Source organism: Marmota flaviventris, chromosome 3 (genome assembly GCF_047511675.1).
Source record: "Marmota flaviventris isolate mMarFla1 chromosome 3, mMarFla1.hap1, whole genome shotgun sequence".
Lineage (NCBI taxonomy): Eukaryota > Metazoa > Chordata > Mammalia > Rodentia > Sciuridae > Marmota > Marmota flaviventris.
The window spans coordinates 7188161-7208340 of NC_092500.1; the positions used below are offsets into that span (position 1 = coordinate 7188161).

General features: G+C 46.1%; 1 protein-coding gene across 1 annotated transcript in view; it reads right to left on the reverse strand.

The window, feature by feature from the left end:
* The window catches only part of Srebf2 (sterol regulatory element binding transcription factor 2), a 58342-nt gene that overhangs the window by 5954 nt on the left and 32208 nt on the right, over window positions 1-20180 (reverse strand). The window contains exons 8-16 of the mRNA XM_027950513.2: window positions 19293-19485; window positions 18444-18625; window positions 16124-16400; window positions 13488-13657; window positions 5699-5867; window positions 3872-3989; window positions 3050-3159; window positions 1961-2093; window positions 319-487 (exon numbers count right to left, since the gene is read on the reverse strand). Coding sequence (XP_027806314.2) covers window positions 319-487; window positions 1961-2093; window positions 3050-3159; window positions 3872-3989; window positions 5699-5867; window positions 13488-13657; window positions 16124-16400; window positions 18444-18625; window positions 19293-19485 — 1521 coding nt within the window. The remainder of the gene's footprint in view (window positions 1-318; window positions 488-1960; window positions 2094-3049; window positions 3160-3871; window positions 3990-5698; window positions 5868-13487; window positions 13658-16123; window positions 16401-18443; window positions 18626-19292; window positions 19486-20180) is intronic.

Below are 20180 nucleotides of genomic sequence, written 5' to 3' on the forward strand. Positions count from 1 at the left end.
CTGGGAAGTAGCACAAGCTGCCTGGAGCAAGTGCGGAGCCCTGGCCAGATGCAGTTCACCTGGGGCTTACAGAGACGTGTGGGCCAGCAGGATCTGGGGTTTGGGGAACCTAGGGAGAGGTGCAGGTGCAAACATGCTTGTCCCAGCAATCAAAAATGGCATTCACCCAGGACAACAGGCCACATTTTGGGAAATGGGGCTGCTAGTATGGTTTCTGTCTCTTGGGACAGCCCAATATACTGGGCAAGCTTGGAGTGGGGGGAAGCATTCATATAGACCTCTGGGCGCCTCCCAGAGGCCAGCTAAGCTCCTACTCACGTGGTTGAGGGCAGGGTCAGCAGTGGCCCCACTGACATTGAGGCTGCTCCACAGGTGGCCACTGGCCCTCTCGCAATGACAGAAGGAATTCTGCTGCCCATCTGCCTTCCCAGAGAGTGAGGCGTGCATGGCTCTGCAGGTGTGGAAGATGGCCTTCACCAGGGGGCTCCTGCAGCAGTGACAGGGAGGAGAGAGGCAGGTCAGGGTGGTACCTGGGGAACAGGCAGAGTTCAGGCTGATGACTACCACACCCCATATCACTATGACACATGGGTTTGTCACTGCAATGCTGCCATACAGTTCCTGCCAGCTTTAGATCTGAAACGCCAGCTCTGAACTAGGTCAGCCCCTCCCCACCAAAATCTGATGCTGGAAGATTCTGGAGGCCTAGGTGTGACTGCCAGATGCTGCCACTAAGAAGCTACCTAAGAAAGGAATGCAAGTAACCTGTGCCTAGTTTCCTTATCCATAAAGTGGCCATAATACTGCTTGCCACTACCTATGGTGACACACGGTACTGGCCCCATTATTTTGTACCTGTTCTCTAAGGACAGTTCCTCCCAAAGGCTGGTATTAAAGTATCAGGAGAAACCTAGCAGGCTGGGGAGAGGGTGGAGAGTGGGAAGCTCCCCACAGTATCACTGCTCCAAAGAAGAGCACAGGGAGCCAGGGGGACTTGTCAGGATGCCCGCAGGGGCAAGGATGCCCACGAAGGTGCCTTAGCTCTCTGCTGAAGCTCTGCAGTTTATAAGTAAAGTAATGAGACAACCTATCTGGTGAGCTGACCAGAGGCACACTGTGGATGTGCTAATGTAGGCTGGTGTGGGGTTGGGTGCTTACTTCCCAGGGGGCTTCAAATGGGGCCACACAACAAAACTGGGGTGTTAAACCTACTTTAGGGAATACAGGGCTCAACCCTGCTCATCCCACTTTTTTCAACTCCTTCCTGTGCTCTTGGTTGAGTCTGCTTGGCAGGAAATGTGCCAGCCTTGGTTCTCCAGTCAGGACCCCACGGGGCTTTTCTGTCTTGGAGCATTTTACAGTCACTCTCAGGAGCACTCAGATCTAATCAGAAACAGCTGGAGCATCGGCAAGCAGGGCTGCCCATCACTAAGGGCCAAATGACCCCAAGGTGCAGACATGAGTTTCAGAGGAATGTCAAAAGCTCTCTGGTTGTGCTATAGGCCTTTTAGTTATAGAAGGCTGACAGGGCTGATGGGGGTGAAGAGGGCTGAAAGGAACCTGGAAATAATGTCGGAGCCCACACGAGCTTCAGCGAGATGCTGGCTTCCCCGCAGTGGCCACAGCCACACAGCACTGCTGTTCCCACTACGCAGTTTCTGATTTTGCCAGGAAGCAGTCTGCTTTCTCTCCTCCAGCCTGTGGCAGCAGGGAGGTGGTCCCAGAAACAGTACTAGTAGCTGTTGGGACAGCCACTGAGCTGTGCAGAGCACAACACTCACACAGAAGGCCTTGCTGGGACAGCCGCCTCTCTGAGGTGCTCTGCCCCTTCTGCAGCTTCCCGTCTATCATAGTTCTGATCGCTCAGCTCACTGTGGCCTCCTGGAACTGCTCCCTCCTACTAACCCACACAAGATCCTCCTGGAGAAAAGCAGGTGAGTAGCCAAGTAGCCTTACGTACTCAGTCACTTCCAGGGCCTTGGGGACATGCTCTACTTCAGTAAAATGCGCACGCACAGCTGCATCGTCTCCCTGGAGCCAGCTAATAGCCATAGTGATTGCGGACGTCCACCACCGGCAGATGATGTCTGGACCTAGAGGGAGCAGCAGGAAACACTCCAGTGCCCACAGGAGCTCGGCACAGCTCAGTGGCTGTTCCTACATGGTGCATAGCATCTTTACCTTCTGCGATGGATAGGGGCCCCAGGGCTGCCCTTGCCCATGATTCTGGCGTGAGTGTTAATCAGCACTCCTAGTAACAATAGTATTCCCATTTTTGGCAATCTCTCAAGAAAACTGGCTTAGCGAAGTTTAACAAAGATTTTCACTATTGTATTATTTTTAAATAAAGAGTTGGACACAACCTAAACTTCCAAGAGCCATAAAGACTGGTGTCTTCGAATCAACCAAGAGTAGCAGGTTTACTTTAGAATATTTTATATCTTTTCCTCTCTGAGCTTCAGTGTTTTCAATTGCAAAATTATGATACCAGTGATTTTACAAAGCCAAAAGAGGTGTCGCGTCAGAGAAAAGGTGTAAAAACACACCTTCTTCTAAACTCTAAAGTACAGAAAGGCTGCAGGTCAGTAGTCATGCTACTTGTGGTGGCTACTTTTCTGGGATTCTTCCCTCCCTAGGGAGAGTGGGCAGGGGATAGTTTGGTACCTCCATCCCCCAGTGGTCACAGAAGTCTGAGAGGTGGCAATAATGTACTAGCATCCACATGGCAGTTTAGGGAAAGAAGAATGCCCTGTGTCAATTCTGTCAGTTAGGCTGCTCTCCTACACTCAAGGCAACGGGAAGCCAGAGTGATGGAGATGTCAGCATGGAGTGTAAGGAGCAGCTTCGGGGCTACTGTGCACCCTGGTGCCTGGACCACTTGCTGCTTATTCCGCATCTGGGAATCACCCAGCCAGGGCTTGAGATAAAAACCTGGGACCAGAGAAGACACTTGAGTGTACACTCATACTAACCCCGGGCACAGAGAAAAGGGATGGGCAGGAATGAATTAAGTACCCACAGGACTTTAGAGCCACCTGCAGATGCTCACCAAGGGCTGACTTGAGCACAGAGCTGCTGGAGAATGGAGGGGTCACAAACCCCACAGAGTCCACGAAAGAATGAAGCAATTTCAGGTATTCTAGAGCGCTTGAGAATTCACTAAAAAGAAAAGAAAGGGTCCCATGTACATCAAAACATACACAGAGACCACTCCTGACCTGGCTGTTCAGCTCTACAGCTCTAAGACCCAGGGGCTCTTTCTGGCCCCTCCTCCCCACCATTATGGGCACTTTGTGCTCTGCCATGGATGCCCTTTCCTATTCCACAGGCCAGCCTTCCTCTTTCTCCCCTCCCCAGCAACCCTGACTCCTCCCCTCAAGGCCTGATTCCACTGTCTTGTCCTCCCTGAAGTTTTGTCTCTCCCTGGCAGCTCTGTCCCCTCCCTCCCTCCTCAAATACACTTGGTCAGGACCTGGACTTTGTATCAGAGTGACTTTGGCACCTCTCTGCCTCCCAGGTCTTATTCTATAAAGGAAAAGCTGTGCTCAGTAACTAAGTAAGAGCTAAAAATTGCCAAGCACGATCACTGAGGGGCTGAGTCCCCAAGATGTCCATCTAGTGGCGTCTGCCTTCTGCTAAGCTCTGCACATACCAGTTCTATTCCCTCTCAATAGGCCACTGCCTTGATTAACTTGCTCCAACAAACTGGCTCCACTTGGTAAAGGGGTGGGTAAGAGGAGCAAAAGGGATGGATGTACTTGGTCTAGAAAAAAGGCAAGTCAGCTCACAGAGGCCTCCATTTTTGAAAAATAAAGACAAAGAATCATTCTATTTCCTGGCCTGTCAGCAGGGGGTGGCCTAAGGACTTTACCAGGTCTCCTCTTCCTGGTCTCCAGCTTTCTTCTTGGCCTGAGGTTTCACCAAGGACTCCACAGCTTGCTCTAGTAGGTTCTTGCAGAAGGCCTGATGGACCTGGGCAATGGGGTCAGCTGAATAAAAGCAAGAAGGGTTAAATGGGTCTCATGTAGGAACCTTTTTGGTGCCAAGAGTTTTGCTGGCTGGCAGAGGATACAAGTGCATGTTTAGCATGTGCGAGAACCTGGGTTCTATCCCAGCATCCCCCACCACACCAAAAAGGGTCTTATTTAGGAGCACTTTGTTTTTATAGAGGAGAGGACAGGGAGAGGACCCCAAGAAACAGCTGTGTCCTTTACTAGGGATCAAATCCTTCTTCCCAACCAAACCCAAAAACTACCCTGCTAAATAGCCACAAGGTAGGGAAGGAAGTCAACCCAGACTGAAGAGCCCAAGACTACACGTAGAAACTATATGTTTATAGTTTATGAGGGGAGGACCTGGAAGGTGGCTGTGTGTGTGTGTGTGTGTGTGTGTGTGTGTGTGCGCGCGCGCGCGCTATATCTCTTAGTACTGTTCTCAGAACTTCAAAGTTGGATCCATAAGGGGACAGCTGCAAGCCTTGTCAAAAAACAATAAAAAAAGGAAAGGCAGACACTACCTAAGAGGCGGTCTCTTCTTGTGGTTTGAGAGAACAGCTAGCCAAGGAATAAAAGGTGGTGGCAGTGGCTGCAGTGCTCCTGACAATGAGGAACACACTCTTGTTTTCCCAGAGCCTTGTCATGGAAACTGTGACTAGTAATGTTCTGGTCAAGCTCACTAGACAAGGGACCTTGCAATGCTCGCTTTAGCTGAATGTCACCGATAAGCCCCTTTACTGGAAAGCTCAAATCATGGCATCATTGGCCTCTCCTCCCCTCATAAGTGGCAAACAGGGGCCCTGATCTGACCAAGGAAAAGGAACATTTATGATCATTTTCTGGGTGACAAGGCCAAGGACTAAAAGAGGACAGAAACCTGTGCAAAGTCTTTGCTAAACAGTCATCAGTGGGAAGGGGGTTGGAAGACTTAGAATTGCTTTTGCTTTTATCCTTCACTCTTTGGTGTTGAGCATAATTCTTATATTGAGCAATTTAAAAAAAAAAAAAGGACGGCAAACACCTCCAAATATTTGACAGCCCTCCTATACCTGCAGAGCATGCCTCCACTCCTCACAGGCCCCATTCAGAGGGGAAAGTGCAACAGAAAGCAGAAAGCCACCAAGCACTCAAGGTCTGAGCACATCCCAAAGAGCCTCTGCAGCTCCAAGGCCAGGCGAGTCAACTCCAATCACTATCAAATGCCAGAGACAGAAAGCCTGCATCTCCTTTCAATGCCTGGAGCCCTGTTCCTGTCACCACTCTGAGCACTTGATGACTGCCTGCTGCCTATTGTTCCCCAACTGCTCCATATATGTCTGTCTGCTTTCCCAATGGGACAGAAGACCCGGAGGCCAGGGAACTGCAAGCCCCAAACATCCTTTGTATCTCCAAAGTGCCCAGGACAAGGCTAAGAAAACAGTTGGTGCTTAATCAAAACTTATCATATGTGACATTGTAATGTGAGGACAACAGGCTTTGACTGAGAAAGCAGAGCTGTACACCCGGCTCAGTCATAGACGGGCTCTGAACAGGCGTGGAACCTCAGAAAGGTACTTAACCCCCCTGAGCCTCAATTAAAAAACAAAACAAAACAAAAAAACAACAACACTGTATAAGACTGAGACCAACGCTGCACAGGAACCTGCAGTAGGGGTTGCTCCCACGGCCATCTCCAATTCTGATGGCACTGAAGGCACTCTTACCTGGGTTCCTCTCAGCACAGTACAGACTCTCCTTGGCTGCTGCCTTCACTGACCAGCTGCGCTCCATGAAAAACTTCTGGCCCAGTGGGTGGCAGAGCCAGCGCAGGGAGTCAGGGACAGCGCTGCGCTCAGGGCCACACAGATTCTGGGCACGACTGAGGAAGTAGTTCTATGGAAGAACAAAAAGCAGGGGTGACGCCAAGGTAGTAGAATGCTGTCTGCAGCCATTATGCGATCATCTGGAATCCTGATAGTGGAGGATGGCTAAGGGGAATGTCAGGAAAGGGTATCATGAGTACCTAGAAGTGAAGCCCACCATGGAAACTAGGGCAAGTGACAATTCTGGGGAGCTTGCCAGCATAGGCAGGAGGGAATGGCCCAAGGCACACAAGGCACCCGCTGCATCCTGTCCTGCAGGGCCTGTCTAACCCTTATGGAACATAGTTTTTTCCTGCTAGCACTCAATCTGTAGAGCAGCGTGTGGGGGTTGTTTACTGAAGGGTCTCAGAGGTCACCTGCCTGTACTCACTCTCTGCCCTTGGAGTACCTGGCTTGGTACTCCAAGCTCCCATGATCCTAGGACTTTTTCTCATGTCATTTTAATTATATATCTTTTAGAGTATTTTAAGGCAAAATCATATTCTGCTTTGACTAATTTTTCATCTCTTTTACCTTTGAGTATAAAGGGTATGAACAATACCAGGCCCAGATCCAGCTGTCACTATCACAGCACACAGCTCTGGAGTGAAGGGACAGTGCAGGTTCATCCAGGACCTTGCAGACATGTGTGTACTATAAGGACAGCTCCTTTAGAAAGCCCCAGGCCTTCCTTGCATGAGGCCCAGCCAGCAAGAGACTTTGAAAACCTCTTTGCTGGGTAATTCAAACTGCTAGCGTCCCAGTCTCCTTTTCTACTTGCCAGATAATAGCATTTCAGAGCCCCAGTGACCAAACTGCAGGGATAATGCTGCCTGTCACAGGTTTTTGAAAGTTCTGTCATTTTTGGTGTGAGGATATCTTTAGTCTGTATGTGTGTGGCACTGGGGGTTGAGCCCAAGGATGCTCTACCACTGAGCTGCATCTCAGTCCTCTTTATTTTGGGACAGGTCTAAGTTGCCAGGCTGTCCTTGAGCTTGTGATCTTCTTGACTAAGGCTCCCGAGTAGCTGGAATTACAGGCGTGCACCATGACTGGCAGGTGATGACATCTTTACTTAAACTCTTATGATTTCCGACCTGTAAAACTACTTAACACAGGCCAAAGCACAGGCAGATCCAGGAGCCCAGAGTGGGGGCTGCTGGGACATAGCCCCAGGACTTCCCCATTCCACTTCAGTCGCTGACTCCACCAAGAAGCCAGTGGCCTCATGGTCTGGTTTAGTCTGATGGCTCTGACCTTTACTGGGCTCTAAGCAGCCATCAGCTAATGCAAGAACTTCAGAAGACTTGAATGCCAGGGTCAGAAATAGCATGGCCAAAGTGCAGCCACTCAAGGACACAGATGGAAAAGACTGCCTCTCTCAGGGGAACTTGGAGATGGCTGCGTGTATCAGCCATCTCATAGCAACTTATGGGATGAGGGGAATATGTCACTTAAATTTCTAAAACAGAGGGCCAGTGGTATTGTCTTTCTTCCTCTGTGCTGAACAGTTTTAAGCAGAGAATATTGGAGAGAAAATGTAGAGGAATCTTCTGTGACCCTCAACAAAGTGCCAACTGAATCTCAGCTGGTAACTGAACAGTGGGAGAACTGCAGCTGAGCAGTGACAACACTGGACAGGGTGAGACTCCAGTGCCTCTTACGTCCCAATGTCTTCTAACAGTTGACCCCAATCTCTCCCAAGAACAGCTTGTTCCAAGGCCCAATCAGGAAGGGAATGTGGTGCTTGCTTCAGGGGAAATCAAGGTCCACCTGATCCCTCAGAAGGGCCCCAATGTCACACATTGAAGCAAAAAAACGAAGCCTGGTCAGGTTGTATGGCAAGAGGAACCCACAGAGACCATTAAGAAACTCATTCAGTTGAAATATACTTTAAAACTGAATTATTAAAAAAGAAAAACTTATAACAAATCTCAGTGGAGGGGGAGCTTGATTTTAGTGGTTTGAAGTAATAAGAAATATAAATCTGGGATAGGCACCCACAGTCTGGCTTCTGTAAGGGAAATTGAGGAAATAACTTGTTACTCTTTTAATTTTCTTGGCATTATAGTTCTATGATGATTTTCCTAAAAAAATCTTTTAAAATTTTTCCTATATTTTATAGACATTGGAACTCTTTCCTAAGCAGAGACCCAGGAGTCCCAAACTGTTTAGGTCCTCGGCACTACCCAGACTCCTAGGCCAGTCCCAATTCCAGGTGTTTGTGCCTCATCACCCCATGTGGCTAACCATGCAGTTCTCAAATTGTGTGTCATGACATTCTGAAGAGACACAGCAAAGGCTCAAGGGAGCCAAGTTAATTTTTTTTTTTTTTTTTTTTTAGAGAGAGAGAGAGAGAGAGAGAATTTTTTAATATTTAGTTTTTAGTTTTCGGTGGACACAACATCTTTATTTTATTTTTGTGGAGGATCGAACCCAGCGCCCTGCACATGCCAGGCGAGTGCGCTACCGCTTGAGCCACATCCCCAGCCCCCAAGTGAAATTTTTGAGGGAAATAACAATGCTCAACATCAGTTGGATACTGGGTAAACTACTAGATTGAGGTAGTTCACCGTGTCAAAGTGAGACTATATTACCTTCCTTTAAATGACATCATATTTTGGTGAAACTGAAGTTTTAGAGGTTACTGTGATAAAGAAGCAAGAATTAGAGCTGGGGTTGTGGCTCAGTGGTAGAGCACTTGCCTAAGTATGTGTGAAGCACTGGGTTCGAAGAAAGAAAGAGAGAAAGAAAGGAAGGAAAAGAAAAGAAAAGAAACAAGAACTGCCTGGGAACAGTGGTTCATGCCTGTAATCCCAATTACTTGAGAGGCTGAGGCAGAAGGATCACAAGTTCAAGGCCAACCCAGCAACTTGTGCATGCAAAGCAAGCATTCTACCAACAGAGCTATAACCCCAGCCCCAACCTCAGCAACTTAGGGAGACCCTGTCTCAAAATAAAAAATTAAAAGGGTTGGGATGTAGCTCAGTGGTAAAGTGCTCCAGGGCTCAATCTCTAGTATTTAAGGATAAAAAGAAAAAATACAGAAAACCAGTGTGAAACAGAAAATGCAGGTGGTGGTGCCTAATCTGATTCTGAGGATTCAGAGATGGCAAGGCTCAATTTACAAAGGCATCCTATTATAAGTAATCATGATTATTAAGAATCAAAAACAGGGCTGGGGTTGTGGCTCAGTGGTAGAGTGCTTGCCTAGCATGCATGAGGCATTGAGTTTGATCCTCGGCACCACATAAAAATAAAATAAAGATATTGTGTCCACCTAAAACTAAAAACTAAATATTAAAATAAAGAATCAAAAATAATATTTCTTCTTTTAATTTCATGTGTGAATTTTTTTTTTTTTTTCAAATGGGTACTGACCTATTAAGACATAAATACCTATTTAGGATGTTCCAACTATTGATAACAGAACTAAACTACTACCACTGTATTAAAAAAAAAAAAAAAAATCAGACACATGATGCCATGAATCTAAACCTCTGGTCTAAACATTTTCAGAGGCTGGCTAGCCCTCCACCTGCCCCCAGTGCCTGGCTCATTTGTTAGCTGATTCTATCTCACCAACTCAAACTGTCTTCCTTCTGGATCTTTATTTTAAGAAAGTATCTGGGTCTCTTTAATTTACCCCTCCCAAAGGAACTAAACAGAAAGGGCCAGTTACCTTAGAAATAGATGGCAGTTGTTCTCCTTCCCCATCTTACTGAATATATGCAAATTGGGCAACACTACTAAAGTTCCAAATACTTATCCTTTGACCCATCATCATCATCATCATCATCTTTAGAGATTCAGTCTGAGGAAGCTCTCATAGAGGTGGGTGAAGACAATATAATGAGATGTTCCCTGAAACCCAGTGCGTAACAACAAATGCAGGAAATGATCCAAATGTCCTTTAGCAGCACCAAGTATCTCTGCAGAAGAAGACCACTATAAAGAAAGATGACCAAGCTGGGTGCAGTGGCACATGCCTATAATCCCAGCAGCTCAGGAGGCTGAAGCCTTAAGCAACTCAGTGAGACCCTATCTCTAAATAAAAAATAAAAAGGACTGAGAATGTGACTCAGTGGTTAAATGCCCCTGGGTTCCATCCCCAGTACCAAAAAAAAAAAAAGACCAAGATCTATCATTAGGTTGAAAAAAAGCAAGTGGCAAAACAAGGTTATGGTATAATTACATTAAATAAATCACAACGTATAGACACATTAGTATGTGCAGTGAAAAAATTCTGAGAAAATATACACTAAATTATTCACTGCTTGTCAGGCATACAGAATGTTTTCTGGGGGCTCATGGTCAGGGGCATTTTTCTTTATTTGAGATAGGGTCTTGCTATATTGCCCAAGCTGGTCTTGAACTCCTGGGCTCAAGTAATCCTCCTGCCTTGGCACATACCATTGTACCTGGCTTTTAGGGATAATCTGTATGGGATTTTTGAGATGACTAGTTAATTGTAAAATTTATATGGCCAAAAGAAGAGCAAAAAATTGTCACTAAAGCTGGAGGACTGATACGTCTAGATAATAAGACCAACTAGGAAACCAAGCCTTTAGGGCTGTTTGGTGGATTCATATTTCCCAGAAAGCTGTCCCGAAACTGACCCACCGCTTTTGGATACTAGATTTATGAAAAAAAGGCGTTGTACTCACTGCAAGAGAGAGAGAGAGAGAGAGAGAGAGAGAGAGAGAGAGAGAGAAAGAGAGAGAGAATTTTTTAATATTTATTTTTCAGTTTTCGGTGGACACAACATCTTTATTTTTATGGGGTACTGAGGATCAAACCCAGCGCCCCGCACATGCCAGGTAAGTGCGCTTCCACTTGAGCCATATCCCCAGCCCTGCAGTGGAGTTTTGGGTTTTTTTTTTTTTTTGGTGGTGCTGGGGGTTGAATCCACAGCCCTATGCATGCAAGACTTGCACTCTACCAACTGACCTATATTCCCCAGCCTGATTTTTTTTTTTTTAAATAACAACAACAAATAATATATGTATTGGGTCAGATAGACATCCATATAAAAAAATCAATTCCAGTGGATCAGGGATTTGTAATGTGAAAAGCAAAAAACACAGCTTATAGTAGACGCCACGGGAGAACATTTTCATGACTCTGACACAGCAAAGATTGGCTGAACAAAACAAAGCATCTAACTATAAAAGAAGACTAATAATCTAGATTTCAGAATACGCAAATAAGTCAAAGTGGGAGAAAACATCTGCAGAAGCATATATCCAAAAAAGGATCACATCTAGAATAAAGAAGTCCCATATCAACGAAAAGACAAATAGCACAAGTGAAAAAACAGGTAAGACTCAGTTGAATAGGGTTTTCACAAAGAGACTCTGTAATGAGATACACTAAAAGGACTAAGGAAGCCCCCCGCCGACACTACCATGTATTTGGTGAGAGTGTGAAGGTGGAATTCAGGCATACCACTGGCACCATTTTAGAAATATGCATAATGTACGGCCCTGCAATACCTTTGCTCACAGCAGCACTATTCAAAAAACCTCAAATAGGAAGCAACTAAAAAATCCATCCACAATGAACAATCAGTGTTAACAGTGTAAAGCAGTGAGAATGAAAACCTGTAACTCCATGCAACAACATGCATGACTCATACACCTGACAGGGAGCAAAGAAGCCAGACACAAAACAGTATGCCCTGCCTGCTCTCCTAATGCAAAGTTTACAAAGAGGCAAAACATCTGAGTGATCGGACATTTATCCTGGGCTGGGGGACTTGGAATGACTACAAGGGGAACTTTTGAGATTGTTTCTTTGCCTTTTCCTTTTTTTTGCAAATATGCGTTTAGTTGTAGATGGACCCAGTACCTTTGTTTTACTTGTTTATGTGGTGCTGGAGATTGAATCCAGTGCCTCATGCATGCTAGGCAAGTGCTCTACCACTGGGCCACTGAGCCACAACCCCAGCCCTTGAGGTTGTTTCTTGATCTGTCTGCTGGTTAAGTGGGTTACTCTGTAAAATCACAATGGTGTACTTATGATTTGTGTACTTATCTACTTTCATATATTCCTCAATAAAAAATTTACAGAAGGCCTGGGGATAAGCTCAGTGGTAGAGCACTTGCCTAGCAAGCTTAAGGCCATGTATTCAATGCCAAGTAATACCCCCCCTGCCGAAAAAAAAAAAAAAAAGCACAAAACCCAAAAACAATAGATTAAACTATGGTGGTAGAATTTACAATAGTGGTTAGCTTGAATGGGGTCAGGGAAATAGGAGAGGGCTTTGAAGGAAGCTTCTGAGGAAGCTGGGAACATTCTTTTTCATGATCTGGGTGGGTGGTTTTACACAGGTGAGTTCCTTTTGTGAAAATTCCTCAAGTTCAACTGTGTGCATTTTTCTCCAGGTATGTTGAACTTCACTAAAATAAATGTCTTCAAAATATTTTGGGGGGTGAGGGCCTAAAAATTACATGTGTAATTCGGCCCAGAGCATAAAGACAAACAAACTGCATAGGGGAGAGGCCTTGCCAATGCCTCCTACTCTTAGCCTGGATTCATATTTCCCAGAAAGCTCACTTTGACCTCCCCTAAGATCCAGTCAGGAGACCAGCATGCTCTTTAGGCAGCAGGTTAGTAATACCCCCCTCCAAAAAAAGCACAAAAAACAAAAACAATAGATAAACTATGGTGGTGGGATTCACAATAGTGGTTAGCTTGAATGGGGGCAGTACTCATCCTTGCACCGTTCTGAAGGCCTGACCCCTGTCAGATTGTATGCTCCCCAAGGACAGGGTAAAGGCTCTGCTCACTGTGATATGTCTACTCTGGAAGTGCCCAACCCAGAGCAAGTGCCCAGTAAAGATTGCTAAATGAAGGATGTCTTAACAATGGTCACAGAAACAGGGCCAAAACATGGAAAAGACCAAGTTTCTCTGTGCCCTTGTCACCTAGACTATAGGTGTGAACTTCAGGAAACAGTGTTACCATAGGACATATGCCTGTTCATTCTTAGCTTATTGCCTCCATTACTGAGATATGGAAACGTGATAATTCTGTTTTGAACATAACTGAATGTGTTCAGCAGTCTACCCAAAGTGGGGCACTGTGTAAAATAAGGCTAAAAGAAAGTCTGAGGTCAGCAGATGCTGTGAACTAGCTGATAACAAGGATCGGGAATTAGCCAGCTGTGAATGCCCATGCTGGCACCTTGCCAGGCATATTGGGAGACACTTGATAACCTCAGTTCCCACCCTAGTTCTGACATGAGCTCTTTGCAGACAAGCACTGCTTTTCGTTTCTGGACTCATAGTGCTGTGATCAATAAATGCCTTTTGCGTGCAGAAAATACCAAAAAATATAACCAGAAGATTTCAAGTATGAGGAGTTGAATGTTAATCCCTGAGTACAGGCCACACAGGGTCTCTGAAACAGTCTTCTTCCCTCAGGACACCAGAATGTCCTGCTTATATGGCATATGCCTATAAGGGCCAGGAGTGGAGGAATCTTGGTCTGTTTCATTTACTGCTATAAGTATTTGTGGAATGCGTGAGTCAATGAATACCTCTCCTTCAGATGGTAGATACCAGAGTGTTGGCCCATACTGCTTTTTAGCTACTGGTTGGGGAAAGTGCTCAGCAGAGTTTTGTAGAAGGAAATGAAGGGTACTCACAGCCAGGAAGCCGAGCTTGCCTCCATACCGCGTCTTGAGTCCCATGGCAGCTGTCAGATGGATCTCAACCAGCATGCTTGGTGGGATTTTCTCCTCTGCACACTCAGCCAAGTTCACAGCACACAAAGCCATGTGTACATCTGAACAGGCAGATCCTGCAGGAAGCTTCCCTAGGGCAGGCAGAAACAGACACTAATGTTGACAGATTTCCCAAACCAAACATTTCCCTACGTTCTGTAGCACAATCAGAGCAACAGTGGTTCCCGAGGAGAAAGGAGTTGAGTTTTGTGATCAAACAGGTCTGGACGGGACACCAGGCTCTGTGACTTACTAGCTGTGTGCTCCTGTCTACCTCACAGGGTGGCTGGGCACCTGGCTCTGTAAAATGTGAGTTGTCATGATTGCTGGTCATTTTATAGGACTCAGAGGCAATATTTTCCAAAACAATGTCAACGGCATGGCTACATTCTGCTGATATAGTACTGAGTCTCCTAACATTTCAGTGGAGGTAATGAATACTTAAACCAAACAAGAGCCCAAAGTTGATTTGAATTATAATATATAAGCACATATCCCACTGAAGAAATAACAAAACTGAGCAATGATGGCCAGACGTGTGTGAGGTTGGCAGGTGGGAGGCCAGGAAAGGTCCACCTATGAAAGCTGCACAACAACCCTCCTAGGGGCAGCCCTGAGGCTCGCTCATTTTTGCTTGAGTTGGTTTTCAAAGGCTGGGAAGAGGCAAAGTCAGGCCTCTGGACCTCACTTAGTTGTGTTCTTCCCACTTAAATCAGCACAGGAAACCTTCAGCCCTGTGATTCATAAAAATGTGTATTGACCTGGGGTGTCTGTCTCCCCCAATAGGCATTAAGCTTTCTCTTCAAGGGGAGAAGGGTAGAGTACAGTGGCAGCGTTCTGGAAACCATACGGTAGTCACCTGTCCCCTCAGTGCCTCCCACAGGCCCTAGTCTGGAGAATGCTCAGTGAATGTGGAGGGAATGAGTGATGTGAGGTTCCCCAGCTGAAATTCTCTAGAATTTGACAGCTAGTACAACACAGTCTCCTGATCAGAAACCTGGGTGAGGGGTTTGTCTGTTCCAAAGACACTTGAAAGGCAAAGAAAAGAAGCAGGGGAGCTTTGCAAATAGGGATTTCTTAAAAACTGTATAACTGACTCCACTCCTGGCCAGCCCTCTAGCCTAAGTGCCCAAGTCTGTTCCACTTCTGGCTAAAGCTCCTTGAAGTCAGCAGTGATTTCCAGCACCTTCCAAAATCTACAATTACTTTCTGGCCCTCACCTTACTACTGGTGTAAGTCCCAGCAATAACTCACCCTCCTCTACCATCTCTGTCTTCGCTCCCGAAGCCACACTTCTCAATCTTCCTCTGACCTGTGACTGCCCTTCGCAGGCAGTGTCCACTCGGACTCCCATGCTCTGCCTGTCTTACTGAGGATTCCTTCCACATGTCTTTTCTCATCAGCTCCCTTGTTTTCACTCTCCCCTGCAGGCCCAGAGTCCACTTTCTGTCCCAGGATGCAGGTCCTGCAGGTCCAGCTACCTATAGTATAATTCCTGCCCATGTCTCACAGGCAAGTGTTCAAAACAAACGGCATCGCCTCTTCCTGGGAAAACTGCTCTTCCTCTGGTTCCCTTCACCTTCATCAGTGGCATCACCATTCACCCAAACTCCAGAGCAACAAGCCAAGGAAACATCCTGGCTGGCTCCTTTCTGTATCTGTCACATCCACTGAATCCCCAAGCCCAGTGAATTCTACCTGCTAATTTTTTCTCCATCTGTGCTTTCAGCATTTCTCATCTTCAAGCTGCCTCAGTTCCTATTTGGCCTCTGTCTCCAGCCTTAATCCTCTCAGACCCAACCTCTCTCTGTCACCAGGGAGAACTACTTCTACACAAGAAGCACCGATCGGACTGGGTCGTTATTTTCCAAATGCCCTTCAATGGATCCTACGGATACACTACAAGATTCCCCCACCTGCTGGAATTCAGATTCTTCCCATGCGGGCAGTGCCCTGCCCTCATGTCCTGGCTTTAGGACTACTGGAATATTGTCCTTAAGAGCTGACCTAGTGTGGGGCTTGGTGACTTCCCTCTGCCTGAAAGGCACACCTCCTGCAGAGCTGCTGACCTAGGCATTCTTCCTGTAGAAGCCAAGGCTTTATAGCCATCCCCCACCCCACTAAGTCTTTCTTAATCCCCTCCTTGTGCTAAGTCTACACTGAATTATCATCCATCTGCAGGGCTGACTGTGTCTCTATTAGAGCAGGAGCTTAATGAATAAAATAAATGATCATATTTCATTGATTCTAAGATACCATTAATTTTAAGTCACATATTAATTTAAGTATCACTACCAGCTAATCCACAATGTGTCATTATTTATAGGATACATCAAAAGTATAAAGATGTTTAAAAAAGGGGGGGAGGAAGTATAGAGAAGTTACTAGGAACAAAATGTGCAGCTTAGAGATGATAAACTATAGCTATGAATGAGGTGGAAAGTGAGTCTAAAAAAGCAATGTAAAGGGGGCTTCACTCAGGGTGGAGACCTGGCAAAGTGGAGGAGATGGCACGGGGCACCTTGCAGCAAGCCATGCAGTAGTAGCTGGTCACTCACCTGTGATGTGCAGCTGGTGCAGCCTATGATAGGCCAAGGCTGCATCACGCGCGCTGCTCTTAGCTTCATCCTCAAAGCCAGCTGCAGTGGCAGGGGTGGCCCGCCAGCGCTGGAAAACTTTCTTGAGCAGCCAACGTACCAGGCGCAGCTTCTGCAGGCTATAGCGGATCACGTTCCAGGAGAGGCTACAGGCCAGGTCCAGGCGGGAGGTGGGTAATGCCCGGCCCAAAACCGAAAGGCAGGTTTGTAAGTTGGCGGCAGCAGCTGCAAAATCTCCCTACAAAGCAGCAAGAGGGTGTATGGTGACTGGCTTTGCTGTGGATTTTTTGTTTTAATAGACTCCTATTCTCCCAACTCCATTATTAGAATCTGTCCTCATTAAGGAAAATCTGGGAAACTTCGGAAAGCTACAAAAAAATTTATATGTGTATACACACACACATACAAAGGCACACACACGTGGCTAAATAAATAAATATATGCACACATATATACGTATAAGTAAAAAGAAACTACCTGTAATCTCATTCCATATGGGGAAAAAAATCGCTGCTAACTTCTGAGATACTTCCTAGCCTTTTTACTAAACTGGACTGCAGTGTGTTCATCTTTTGAGTAAATGCTGGTCAGAGTTCCCCACACTAGCTTTTACATACAAGATGGTAACTCAAATTTAGATGAACGGCATTGCTCCTTTAGGCTTTTGGGATCTCAAAAGCTACTGGTCCTCGGAGGCCAATAGCAGCAGGCCCAGGGAGTCCGTGAGAAATGCAGACACTGGGACCCTGCCCCAGACCTACTAAATCACAACCTCTGGTGTTGAGATGTCCAAGAGATTCTTACACTGGTTGAAGTTTGAGACCCATGGTTTTAGGCAAACTCACAGCTGAACTACCCTAACCTGGGATCTCTTTGACAACCTGAGAGGGTCTAATGGAGAGTTCATGGTGCTATATTAACATTGACGACCTCTCTCTACCCTCTCTCGGCCACGAGAAGCATTAGCGCAGAAGGTTTTTATAGGAAGCAGGATCCCCCACTTCTTCTGCTCTCTTTACCTAGAAAGTTGATTGTTCCTCAGACTCAGTTTTTGGTTCTTGCCCTTTCTGTCTCACTAATCCAGTTCTCCCCAAGCACCCTCTCGCAGCAGATGTGCAACTTCCCAAATACTTGGATCCTGACCCTTCTCAACCCCCACAGCCTGCCTCCTGGTCACTACTCACTCTACAAAGAACTTTCTCATATTTCCAAGCAACAAGGCCTAGAAAAAAAACACACATCTTCTAGCCTCTCCCATCTTTTGAGTTAACCCCACTACCACTTCCTTTCCATTTTACGTCTTGCCTATTTTTCAAGAGTCCCCTAATTTGTTTCTTCAGTTCTGCTTTTCCTTTAAACTCTAGGCTCTTGTCTTCATTTCTTGCCTGGCCTATTTTTCAAGAGTCCCCTAATTTGTTTCTGTACATTTCATTTTTCCCTCCTCCAACTTACCCTTCATATAGCTGCCAGAACGACATCTGTCAAACACAAACCTGAATCTGCCTCTAGGATATCCATCTTGGGAAATGGCTCCTCAAATCACATCTATATTTTAGGACCCACAGCCATGCCGTGATTGACAGATCCAGGCTGGCCAATCAGATTCTCAATTGAAGGCACTGCAGCTTGCAGAAGTTTACAGGCTCAGTCAGGGTTTACTACCTGCTGAGGAATGTTTTGGTTCACATACCTCCTGAGAAGTTTAACTCTCCCTTCAATGCTTTGAGTTGCCACTGAATCCTTCCCCTAAACACCCTTTATTTATTTCAAATGAAAACTTTCAGCTAATTTTCCTGCTCAAAAACCTTCCCTGGTTTTCCAGAGAATTGGATATAAAGCCCTAAATCAGTTACTGGTCAAAGTTCTAATTTGGGCTTAAAATTAACCACAGTACTGGTTTTTGTCCTCATTCTCTGATACTCTGTACTCCAGACACACCCATAGAACTTGCCAATTTCCAAGTAGCCTGTGTATTCATGCTGCTATCAGCTGAGAAGGTCCTTCTGCCATGCCCGCCTATCCTTCTAGCCCTGGTCAGCCCCACCCACACCTCAGGTCCCCTCAGGCAGAACTCATCTCTTCATCCCCAGATGTACTTTATTCTTCCTGTCATACCACAGACATCTTGTGTCCACAGCATGATCTACACATAGGTACCCTTTCCTCTGAGTTACCACAGCAGCTGCCACAGGTCTTCATCTATGCTGGGGACTCAATATCAATCCCTGAATTCTTTGCCCAGCCGTGGGGATGAAGAGAAAAGGTGGATAATAGAACTCACTCTGGCAAGGTCCAGGTCCGCCTGCTTCCGATGCCTCCAGAAGGTGATTGAGGAACGGGAATGTGGCCGGATCACCGGCTCCCCATGGACCAGCAGTTTCACAAAGACACTCAGGACAATGACACCATTCACTAGCCACAGGAGGAGCGTTGGCATCATCCAGTCAAACCAGCCTCCAGAACCTAAAGAGGGGTATCTCAGCGGGCTCCTCATGGAACAGCCAGGCAACTAACAGACCCCAGCAGTATGACATCCAAGAAAGAGCCTTCTACCTCATTTTCAGAAGAAAGGGCAGACAATTTTATAGTCTAAATAGAAATCCTGTAGCCCTTGTCACCATGGAGCCACAAAAATCTTAGCCCAAGGGGTTAGGACATTGGTTTCAAAACCCAGATTAAAAAAAAAAACAGGGCTGGGGATGTGGCTCAAGCGGTAGCGTGCTCGTCTGGCATGCGTAGGGCACTGGGTTCGATCCTCAGCACCACATAAAAATAAAATAAAGATGTTGTGTCCCCCGAAAACTGAAAAATAAATATTAAAAAAAATTCTCTCTCTAAAAACAAAAAAACACCACCAACTCCCCCAAATAGGCACTATCCCTGCCCTCCCACCTGCCCAACCCCAGGGTAATTAGTGCAGTACAAGTTTCTGGTTTGTTTTGCTCTTTCTGACTGAACTTGGGTGTGCCTTGTTATCTCCACAGTATAGTTTATGCCAGTCCCTGTCAGAAGCAAGGAGCCCCCCACTCCTTCACAGTCTGGTAGATATGTTATGTGGTTTATACACAGGACCCTTCTCTTGCCATAGCAGTACACTACACCCAGGTGGCATGAGGGGCCCCCTACCTACCTGATTCAAATGACAGTACACTACGGCCAGAGCCTGTGTACGGGTGCTGATCGGAATCATGGGCCCCTCCCCATTGTAGGAGGGAAGTCAGCGGGTTAAAGGAGAGGCCCAGGAAAGTGAGGACACACAGCAGAATTCGAGAGCGGTCCACCATGCCAATCGCTACAGGAGGAGAGTCCGGTTCATCTTTGACCTTTAAAACAGGGCTTCAGGGTTAGAATACTGCATGGGCTTTTATAGCACTTTACTTTTATATATCATACAAGAGGGATCATACTGTGAGGTTTAAATTCAAGACCATTAAGTCAGACAGGAATAAAAATAGGAGGGAGTTAAGAAGTCCACAATTCACAAATGATTTCTCAAATATTGGAGCACTCTTCCTCTCACCCACCAAGAAAAGAATGTTTCAAAGAACAAAGGCAGAGAGATTTTCTTTTAAAATAGTTATTTCCACAAAAGAGAACACACTGCATGATTCCATTTCTGTATAATTTCAGAGGAATCAAAACAAATCTAAATGACAGGAAGCTGGTGGATCAGTAGTAGCTGCCTGAGGCTGAAGAGTATGAACTGTCTGCACACGTGCGAAAAGAGAGCTTGAGGGCTGATGGAAGGACGCTTTACATTTTGATTACAATGTGCGCATGTGTTAAAACTCCTGGCCCTGTACATTTAAAATAGGTAATATGTTGCTGGGTGCAGTGGCAGATGCTTGAATCCTAGCAACTTGGAAGCCAAGGCAGGAGCATCACAAGTATGAGGCCAACCTACCTTAGCAAGACCCTGTCTTAAAGTAAAAGATAAAAAGCACTGGGGGTCTGAGGTTATGGCTCAGTGGTAGAGCACTTGCCTAGCATGTGTGAGGCACTGAGTTCGATCCTCAAT